Genomic DNA, 10,473 nt, shown 5'->3' on the forward strand with positions numbered 1-10,473 from the left:
GAATTGACGGGAGAGTTAGACTCTTTGTAGCTGCTAAAGAAATTAAGTTATATTGTTGGCTGTAAAAAAAAATGATTTAATCTAAAGTATTTGTAGCTGCTAAAGAAATGAAGTTATATTGTTGGTTGAAGTGAAGTATTGTGAGGACAAATATTAGTCACATTATAAACTGGAGATTTAAACAATTTGTAGCTGCTAAATAAATGAAGCTATACTGTTGGTTGAAAAAAACCAAGTATTAAATCTATAGTACGAGGAAAAGGCCGCTTATGAGCCATACAAAACTGGAGACTAAAATTCCCGCCGAACCGGAATTCAAGGGAACAGTAAAATTCGGATGCATATGATCCAAATTGTGGGTGCTGGGCAAATCCGTGAAGTAGTTGGCCCAAATGGCAAAGGTCAGCAGGTCGTTCTGCTGCCTCACAAGGTTTAAATTCACAAATACGGGTTTATCTGGATTTGCGGCCGCCTCGGGTGATTCCGTCCAATCGAATTCCGATACAGCAACGGGCAGGAATAGAGCATTCAATGTGCTGGGCATTATTAAACGACGGCCACGTGGAGCAGCTGGAAAATTGGCAGAAATATTTAGCTTGGTGAAGTGATGCCTATTGACGACATCTTCGAATTCGGGGAATATGTAGCCACAACTGGAGAGATGCTCATTGGTGCAGGCGAACAGAGCACAAGTGGCCTGCTCCGTGCGATCCACTCGAATGGCCGTGGTCTCATTGCCCCAATAGGCGGCTATTCTATAGCGATAGGCTTTGGCCCCACTGCCGATGACCTCGCTGGACTCCGTCAACTTCCGTGCGATGGCAAAGGTGCAGCAGAAGCTGCCGTGACACAGAGTACGCTCCAAACTGAGGAAATTCTCCTCGAGCAGCTCACTTTCGAAGATATCCACATTGTAGTCCTTGTAGGTGGCAACTTTCGTCACTCGGGCGGTTTTCAATTGGGGCGTGAACAGAGGCGTAAAACTGGGTACCAGTTGACCATGCTCCTTCTTCGGCACCTCCGCAATCAGTAGCTTCGTGGTGGGCTCCTCGAAAATCTCCGCTACCAGTCTGCCACCGCGACCGGCATATATCCCCGATCCTGTCGTCCGTCCACTGGGCTCACTGGCATCGGCGGCCAGCAGATTGACATCGTTGCCAAAGGCCCAGCCCTCTTGCAGTTGAACGGCGCCCAGAAATGGCAGTTCCGAAAACCAATAGGTGGGATAGACGATATCGGTGATGTTTAGCTCCCTTACCAATTTCATAGCCGGCTCGTAGAACAACATATCGAAGCAGATGAAATGGCCAAAGGTTACCCCAAAGTCGGTGGTAAATGTGGCAATATCGGGGGAGCGGAGCACCGCCGTTTCCACATACTCGTGACGCCACAGATGGGTCTTCCGGTATCGCGAGATCACTCTGCCCCTGCGATCGAACACTACGTTCGTGTTGAAGTACAGAACTCCTGTCGCAGGACATGGTTTGAAGGTGTCGGAGCCAGCTCCGTTGGCGCAGAGTTCCTTCTCCACCAGATTAATGACCACATAGACGGCATTGGATCGCGCCGAGCACGAAAGTTCGATGAGGAAGAGCTCGTAGTCCGTCTGATAGCAGGGCGTCACATTCTCGGATTCGTGGGGCACAAAGGTGGCTGTGCTCCGACTGTTGAGGATATGCTCGGGGAACACAATGATGTCCACATCGCCGGCATCTTTGATGATCTGCTGGAAGGATTCCGATGCGAAAGTGGTCCGTAGCCTGGCATTATCGCCATCCGGCTCTTTGTGTTCCACCACCGCTGCCCAATAAGTGGGGTCACCAGGCTTCGAAAGCTAGGGGAAAAATATATATATTATCAGTATTTTATCAGTATCAGTATTTAAACTATATTTACCCACTGGAAACATAAATAAATAACTGCAAGCATATATCGCCTAGAAGGAATCTATACTAGTATTCTGAAATTGCGTATACGACTGGGAGAACAAGAAAAAATCAACATTAGGATTTAGAAATTAAGTATACGACTAGAATAACATTTAAATATATTCAAAATGTGAAGATCAAATTAGTTATACTCAATAATAATGTAAAATATAAACAAATTTTAGTTTTTTATCGCGAGTTTTCCGAGTTTTTGTAATCAAGTTTTAAAACAAAAAATGTATTTAAATAATATGTCGACTATGCTTACTTTTACCTTTTTTTTTACTTATAATGAACAGTAAACTTAAATAAAATAAAAATATCTGTTTTTCGATATCGGATAAATTTACCTGTTGAGAGCTAGTGAAAAACACAACTAGGAGCAAAAAACACAATTGAATGGACTTCATGGCGGAACCGTGGCTAAAATTCAACTGCCAAACCATCGTGATCTTGGCCAAAAACGAAGACTACGCATTAAGTGCAGGGCCAGGAACGAAATTGTTATACCTTCCATATAGACAAATTATTTTGCAAAGCGGCTACGACCAGATTATGTATTTCGGCCGATAAGACCTGTGATTATATCTCTTATCTCAGGTGAATCATAAACGCCAATTATCAACGGGTTAATGGTCTCTTAAATTCAAATGTTCGGGGGTGCTGAAAAGACTATTTTAAATGAGATAGCAATTTACTACGGTATAATATTAATCTGACTCAAACAAAGAAAGATATGAGAAAAATTCGCAAAAAATGACAGATTATGGTGCCATTTCATCAGCCGACTTTTATAATCATTACTCTTTGAATAACTTCCCTGGTCTATTCTTAATTTTTTAGTTATTTTTGACGAAACATTCAGTGATTTAATTTAATTTAATTAACTAGCCTATACCTAAGATCAATTTTATTAATTACTAAAATTTTAAAAACTCTTAAAATAAACCACATTCTTGTGAAAATAAAAACTACGTAGAGCATCAAGTGAAAACTGAATTACTCAGCATTTGCAAAACAAGACTAAAGATTAGTTGTTTACTTAGGGTAGCATTTAATTTAACTTACTTAAGAGAGTTTATCAGCTGCAACATTCAAAAACGATATCGATTAGTGGAACAATCGAACAATCGACTTGAGCTGAAAGCTTCCGCACCGGTCACGCTGCGCCAGCTGTTGTTATTACGATGATGAGGGAGGAGTGAGAAAGTGAGTCGATTCAATCGACTTTTGTAGAGGTGGAAAAACATCGAAGTCCCCGACAAGCATCGATATTTTGACATCGATGTTGGCATCGATGTTTCTCCACCACTAATCTCTACTTCCCGCAACAAAAACAACACTTTCAGAACAACAACAGAGTCAGTAACTACAACAACGTAACGATATTGTAATCAATTTGTTAACAGTTATTAGCGGGCTACCAAATAATAATAGCAACAGTTCCAATGCGCCCAACGTACGGTAAAAAGCATTCCAAGGAGACCACCTAGAAAGAGATAGAAAAACGGTGAAGGTCGCTGCAGAATGAGAAAGAGCGAAAGAGAGGGAGATAATTGATTCGCAGGTTAGTTGTTTTTGGTGTGTGTTTGTGAATATTCTATTAACCCCTATGTGCTTGTGTTGACATTCTGTTAACCCTGTGTGTTTGCGTGTTTATTCAGCCAGCAACTGATATAATCAATCTTTGATTGCTACATAAATCTTGACGGCGAAGCAAAACAAATCGAGATCCGAACCGGATTAACTGGCATCTGGAATACCTCCCGCGGAACAGTATATCTCCCATTTCGAAGGTAAGTGATACCGACTACGATTGCCGCGTATTTCTTATCGGCAACGTGACAATCGACCGATTTGCCGATTAAATTTCTAATTTAAAAATTGGCAATTCATCATGATATACTTAGTCATTTATACATATATAATTTTCACTTATTTGCTTGGATTAGCATAATTAATTTATGCTGATGTATTGTTTTGTTTTGTTTCTTAATTTTCGTACCATAATGTGCTTAGCACAGATCACTTTTAATCATACTACCGAATTTCATCACACTCAAGAAATTTAAAATAACAAATTTAAAATGAATTTTGAATAGTGAATAAACCTGAAAACTGCATGAAAAATGCAAATGACTACAAAGTTTGTATTTATTGTAGAAAAGGGAGTGTTTAATGACCAGTGTACTCTACATAACTAGTTCTAGATTATTTAATTCAATTTACACAATCAGAACAATGTTCTGGGGCAAATCAAATTGTTTAGCCATGATGACAACATTCTTTGGCGAACTAATTATTTTTACACAGCAAAAGCAATGAAATTCACTTCCAACCTGTATTTCTCCTGCAAAACAACCGGTAACAAAGAATTTTGGACAGATAAATACAAAAACAAAAACCCTCGACATCAAAATTAAACAATATATGTATGTTACTTTGATTGTTTGTTTTCGTAGCACTTGTGCTGTAGTGGCTTCTAGTAATCCACGTTTTGGTGATAAAACCATTTTAGGACACTATAAAAAAATCATAAAATATTAATGTCATACATATATCTTAACCTTCCTTAAAATAATCATTAAGAAAGCAATATAATTCCAAACCGTAGCCATATGATACTTTAATTCATTTGTTTAAAGCCAATAACAATGTTGATGATACTTTTAAGAACACCAAACACTAAAAAAAACCATAGAACTAGTTTAAAGTTTTAATATTATTATATTTATATTTTTGTTATACATTACTTAAGAAGACTTTTTAAATAATTATAATATTTAAATTTAATTTTTTTTATTGGCATGATATTATTTACCAATTATAATGCTGATATTTTGGGATATCATATTATAAGCCAATCAGTATGGATCTTATATTAATATAACATTAAAAAAATAATAATAATTCAAATTTATAGTTTTTGACATGATATATATATTTTCTGATATGTTTGTGATATTATATGATATACCAATCAGTATGGATATTACTTTAATATTTTAAGGCATAATTTTGATAAATACCTTTTAAATCGGTTCCTTTCAGATATGGCCTTGAATCTGAAGGCCCTTCTGGGCATGTTGTTCGTGTTCATCGGTTGCTGCAGCAACGTGGTGTTCCTGGAGCTGATAATCCAAATCGATCCGGGTGCGGGCAACCTGATCACCTTCGCCCAGTTCTTGTTCATCGCACTGGAGGGTCTGGTCTTCACCTCCAAGTTCTTTACGGTGCGTCCGAAGATTGCCCTGAAGGACTACGTCATATTGGTGGCCCTGTTCTTTGGAGCGAATGTGTGCAACAACTATGCGTTCAACTTCAACATACCCATGCCGCTGCACATGATCTTCCGCAGCGGATCACTGATGGCCAACATGATCATGGGCATTGTGCTGCTAAAGAAGCGCTACAACCTGCGCCAGTACAGCTCGGTGGCCATGATCACGGCGGGCATTATCCTGTGCACGCTGGTGTCCAGCGGCGATGTCAAGGATAACACACACCACAGCCTCAAGGTGGACACCTCCTACTCGGACTTCTTCTGGTGGTCGGTGGGCATTGGTTTGCTGACGATCGCCCTGCTGGTCACAGCCTATATGGGCATCTATCAGGAGGTGATCTACAAGAGGTACGGCAAACATCCCAGCGAGGCTTTGTTCTTCACGCACATGTTGCCCCTGCCGGGATTCCTGATTATGGCGGGCAACATAGTGCAGCACTTTGGCATTGCGTGGTCGTCGGAACCAGTGGCGGTGCCACTACTTGGAGCCATTGGCCTGGAGTGGAAGTTCCCGCTGATGCTGTTCTACCTGCTGTGCAACGTGGTCACCCAGTACGTATGCATCAGCGCCGTCTATGTGCTGACCACCGAATGTGCCTCGCTCACCGTCACCCTGGTGGTCACGCTGCGCAAGTTCGTCTCGCTGCTGTTCTCCATCATCTACTTCCGCAATCCCTTCACGCTCAACCATTGGCTGGGCACCATCCTGGTCTTTTTCGGCACCATACTGTTCGCCAATGTGATCAACCAGGTGAGGGACGCCTATCGGGCCAGGCGGAGCGGGAAGGGCCGCTTCGACACCGCTCCGGTGGCCAAGAAAGTGGAGTAATCTGTAATCCCCATCTCCGATGGCTGTGTTGGATCATCCTGCTGCAGAGGCCATTAACCATTAGTTCGTAGTCCTAGCGCCTTGTTTGTAAATAAAATACAATTAAATTCGGAATACGCTTACTGTTAGATGCCTCTTAGTCTGTTTCGTTAGCCTTTGATTATCGCAAAATGAGCGTGTTTTCATACATTTTCTATTGTTATACCCTTGCAGAGGGTATTATAATTTCAGTCAGAAGTTTGCAACGCAGTGAAGGAGACGTTTCCGACCCTATAAAGTATATATATTCTTGATCAGCATCACTAGTAGAGTCGATCTAGCCATGTCCGTCTGTCCGTCTGTCCGTCCGTTTATATGCAAACTAGTCTCTCAGTTTTAAAGCTATCTGCATGAAACTTTCCCAAAAGTTGTCTTTCTATTGCAGGTAGTATATAAGTCGGAACGAGCCGGATCGGACGACTATAGCATATAGCTCCCATAGGAACAATCGGAAAAATAAATGAAAAAAAATTATAACTTTTCTGTTTTTTATTTTTTGTTTAGTTCTTCGACATTTAGTAATGGTTAAATATTTCCGATTTACGGATTAAATTTCATCAAAGTCGGACGACTATATCATATAGCTCTCATAGGAACAATCGGAAAAATAAATGAAAAAAATTATAACTTTTCTGTTTTTTAATTTTTTGTTTAGTTCTTCGACATATAGCAATGGTTAAATATTTCAGAATTATGGTTTAAATTTTATCAAAATCGGACGTCTATATCATATAGCTCCCTTAGAAATAATAAAAATATATAAAATAACTATCAAATAATTGAGCTGCAAATCATCATAGCTTCAATGTTTTTAAACATATACGAAAGTAAATCATAATTTTAATGTTTTCAAAAATGTTTAATTCTTGCAATAGCTGCAAGGGTATATGAACTTCGGCTTGCCGAAGTTTGCTTTCTTTCTTGTTTTTTTTTTTTTTTTACATAAATAAAGTGTCCAAAATTTTGTAACATACAAAGTGAAGAGCTTTGCTTTCCTATTGTTTTTTTTAAATACATAAATTGTCCAAAATTTTGTATTATACAAAGTGAAGAGCTTTTAGCCTTAAGCAATCTATTTTATTGATTTTTTAAATAAATTCTTGAAGAGTAAAATTCAACAAATCATTTTTGAAAGAAATGGGAGGGATAACATTAATCAAAATTAATTCATTCATTGTTATTAAACGACGTTAAGTTCTTTATTAGTTGAGCATTTTAAGGTATAAGGAAATTTGAAATTGAATACATTTCTTAGGGAGCAGTTTCATTGGATTATCTAAAACTTAAATTCCAAGACATGCTTACCTTTTAATTTTTTTTTTCCATGTTCGTAACCAATCCAAAACATTTTTAACTTCTTTGACTTTATCATATTTACAGAAATAAATAAGTGACTCAAGCATCTTCGAGTCCAAGACATAAGATATGGTATTTTTGGGCCTTGAGAGTTAAACTTATTAGTCAGCCTGTCAAAATTTCCAAGAAAGTGTCGACAAGTTTCCGAAATGGAGGTTACTCTTCAATTTCCGCCCACGTTCAAAGATATATGTTCTTACGTATGTATAATATCAAAGCCATACAATCATAGTGTTATCTCGCATTGTGTGGGTTTATATTATTTGATCAGTTGTTTTTCGGTGAAGGATTTCGGTAGACAGCTATTTTAGACAGACTTGTGTAAGAAAAACAAACTTTTATTGCCACATTCTTGTATAAGTATGTATTTGTATATAGGTAATATATATATGTATATTCAATGAGTTAATACTTATGAAAGGGATTTTTTCGGGGAAATTGTGTTATCGGGCTCCAACTTCACACACTACAATATCGTACATAACATTCGCTTGTGTTTGCTACTTTTTTGTTTAATTTAAATGCACAGGTAAGTACAGGAATATCAGGAATCAAAGAACAGAAGGCGCGAGAGCAAAAAAAAATATATATATATTAAATTATCAAAACGAAACTCATGATGGATAGTTTGGACAGGCTAATTGGAGAGGCAGCTGGCTGGGTGATCGATCCCTGACGATCTTACTGCTCATCCTTGTCCTTGGCACCGTGCTTGAGAATGCGCGTGAACTCCAGATAGTCGAATAGGCCATTTTTAATGGGCGCCTCCCGATACATCTCGTCCACCTGGGGGTAAAAAGGGGAAATATTATATTAAAATGGCAAAATCGAATATCTAAATATTTAATTAAGATTTAAAGGCCCTAAGGATATAAAGAAACAATAAATAAATACTTCTATCAGTTTATTCTACTCTCTTATTATACTACTAATACAGATACACTTTATAAAAGGTTCAACGTTCTCTTCAAAGTATTTAAATGTCAACAATTACTTTAAAGCTATCCAGAAAAATGTAGCAAATAGGTAAACACAAACATTTTTGAATAAATAAATAAGAGGGGCAGCTAAAAGTTCAACGACTATGCAAATAAACTCAGCAAATAAAGAATTTTCAGATTGAAGAAGCTAATTTCGGACTTTAAAAGGTAGTTCTTATAATTCTACATTTTTTACAAAGAATATCTCCTAAAAGTTAATGACAACTAACAGAAGTCCAACAATCCTGGCAATTTAACACTTTGGTTATTACTATTTTGTCTTCATAATTTCAAACCATAAATTATATGCTATAGCTTTCCATCTGATAATACTATGTATTGGAATTTAATAAATAGTTTAGAGAAACTTATTTTTGAAGTGCCGTCGTTGTGTGATTAAACATCTATTTTGTAAAACTTATAAACCCTTTTTAACTTACATCCTCATCTGTGAAACGATCGCCCATGGTGGTCAGCAGCTCCCTAAGCCGATCCTCGGGCAGCACGCCCATGTTCTCCTCATCGAAGCAGCCGAAGGCGTTCTTGATCACATCCTCGGGATCGGTGCCCTGCAGCCGCTCCCCGAACAGCGTGAGGAACATGGTGAAGTTGATAGGTCCGGGCGCCTCGTTCATCATGCCATCGAGATAGTCGTCCGTGGGGTTCTTGCCCAGCGAGGCCAGCATATCGTGCAGATCCTCCTTCTCCACGAAGCCATCGCGATTCTGGTCGATCATGTTGAAGGCCTCCTTGAATTCGGCGATCTGCGCCTGGTCGAACATGGCGAAGACATTGGAGGTGGCGCGTTGGGCGCGTTTCTTGGTTGTGGCGCGACGTCCGGCAGTCTTGCGGGATGACATGATTGGGGCTGGCTTATTGGACGATGGATCTAGTAAAGCTAAATGGAGCTAGATGGCAGAGCCGGCGGAGCTGATGGAATCGCGCTGAAGTGATGTGTGTGCGGCGTGGATCTGAAAGACGAACAAAAAAAGTGACGACTCACATTAGCATTTCGTTGGCCGGGTATGTATTTATGGCTATATATAGACATATTGCAGCGAATTCCGCTGAAACCGATTTTCAATGCTCCCCAAACAAACTGTGTCAACATACAGTAAGTGCTCTATACAATGAACTTATCGAGAAAATTTAGTTTAAAGATAAATTGTCAAGATAAAGATAAACTAAATATAATGGTTGTATACAATTTCAAAATGGCATTTTTCTTTTGATTAAAATCATAAAGATGCTTTATAAAAATGTTGGTACTCAATGGAGGTTTTGCTACCCATTTGATGTATGACCCATGCTTATCACACTTTAAAACTGGAAGTAAACTTATTTTCCAGTGGATCAGAGTTCACTTTATCGAATGTCCACTGTGCGCGACTCATGCACTCACACATGCGCAGTTTTTCTGAGTCACTCGCGCAAATGAAAATGACACGTATGGGAGTTTGGCTCTCTCCCCGCTTATTTCTCTATCTGTATGGGTGTTTATCAATGCTGTTGAACTGCGGTTTACAAAAACAATCCCCACAAATTTGGCTCATTGAAAACATTCTCACACAAACACACATCCGCCGTTTCAATTAAAGGCCTTAAAAGGCTTGAAAACAACAGCAACTGAAGCCCCCAATTCCACTCGAAATCTTAAGTTATGCCAAATGTTGATTTATCACTTTAAGATTTACATTCAAATGGATATTTTACCACAAAAACAATTGTTTTCTTTTGCGCGCTGCCGACGCTGACTCATACACACACACTGAAACACGCACACCCACAAAGGGCAGCGCCCTTAAAGTTCCTCCTTTTTTTGTATTTCTCTTGATTCCGACTGATTTAATTCATACTCACAGCTGCCGAATGTCGAGTGTTTAATACTTTCCAAGTTTCGTTAATGCAACTTACGAGCAGCTGCACTTTTGTCTTTTATAAAAACCTTTTTTTGTTCGAAGATTCGATGGGCAAGTGTGACCGACAGCTGACGAATTAAATATTATAAAAAATACCACGAACTGTGCCGGATAATACTGAAAAAATATTCCAAAAGGG

The 10,473-nt window shown here is 38.9% G+C and overlaps 3 protein-coding genes across 5 annotated transcripts; 1 reads left to right on the forward strand and 2 right to left on the reverse strand.

Moving 5' to 3' along the window:
* Positions 1 to 225: 225 nt before the first annotated feature.
* On the reverse strand, positions 226 to 2,656 carry LOC128264950 (vanin-like protein 1). 2 transcript variants are annotated; one of them, XM_053000684.1, is made up of 2 exons: positions 2,279 to 2,656; positions 226 to 1,834 (listed from the first exon to the last, which is right to left on the reverse strand). In XM_053000684.1, the coding sequence occupies exons 1-2, from the start codon at positions 2,372 to 2,374 to the stop codon at positions 245 to 247; spliced, it is 1,686 nt and encodes a 561-aa protein (XP_052856644.1). In that variant the 5' UTR covers positions 2,375 to 2,656; the 3' UTR covers positions 226 to 244. The 2 variants fall into 2 exon arrangements, with proteins under 2 accessions (XP_052856644.1, XP_052856645.1); XM_053000685.1 differs by lacking the exon at positions 2,279 to 2,656 and adding an exon at positions 1,897 to 1,974.
* Positions 2,657 to 3,152: 496 nt separating this feature from the next.
* LOC128264960 (UDP-xylose and UDP-N-acetylglucosamine transporter) lies at positions 3,153 to 6,168 on the forward strand. Its single transcript, XM_053000701.1, has 4 exons — positions 3,153 to 3,289; positions 3,338 to 3,495; positions 3,593 to 3,724; positions 4,980 to 6,168. Exon 4 carries the CDS (start codon positions 4,982 to 4,984, stop codon positions 6,038 to 6,040), a length of 1,059 nt encoding a protein of 352 aa, XP_052856661.1. The 5' UTR covers positions 3,153 to 3,289; positions 3,338 to 3,495; positions 3,593 to 3,724; positions 4,980 to 4,981; the 3' UTR covers positions 6,041 to 6,168.
* A 1,584-nt stretch (positions 6,169 to 7,752) lies between these two features.
* LOC128264965 (myosin regulatory light chain sqh) lies at positions 7,753 to 10,409 on the reverse strand. Of its 2 annotated transcripts, none has more exons than XM_053000708.1 (3): positions 10,276 to 10,409; positions 8,856 to 9,386; positions 7,753 to 8,221 (listed from the first exon to the last, which is right to left on the reverse strand). In XM_053000708.1, exons 2-3 carry the CDS (start codon positions 9,273 to 9,275, stop codon positions 8,117 to 8,119), a joined length of 525 nt encoding a protein of 174 aa, XP_052856668.1. In that variant the 5' UTR covers positions 9,276 to 9,386; positions 10,276 to 10,409; the 3' UTR covers positions 7,753 to 8,116. The 2 variants fall into 2 exon arrangements, with proteins under 2 accessions (XP_052856668.1, XP_052856669.1); XM_053000709.1 differs by lacking the exon at positions 10,276 to 10,409 and adding an exon at positions 10,129 to 10,147.
* Positions 10,410 to 10,473: the final 64 nt, after the last annotated feature.

Source organism: Drosophila gunungcola, unplaced genomic scaffold, assembly GCF_025200985.1.
Source record: "Drosophila gunungcola strain Sukarami unplaced genomic scaffold, Dgunungcola_SK_2 000086F, whole genome shotgun sequence".
Taxonomy (NCBI): domain Eukaryota; kingdom Metazoa; phylum Arthropoda; class Insecta; order Diptera; family Drosophilidae; genus Drosophila; species Drosophila gunungcola.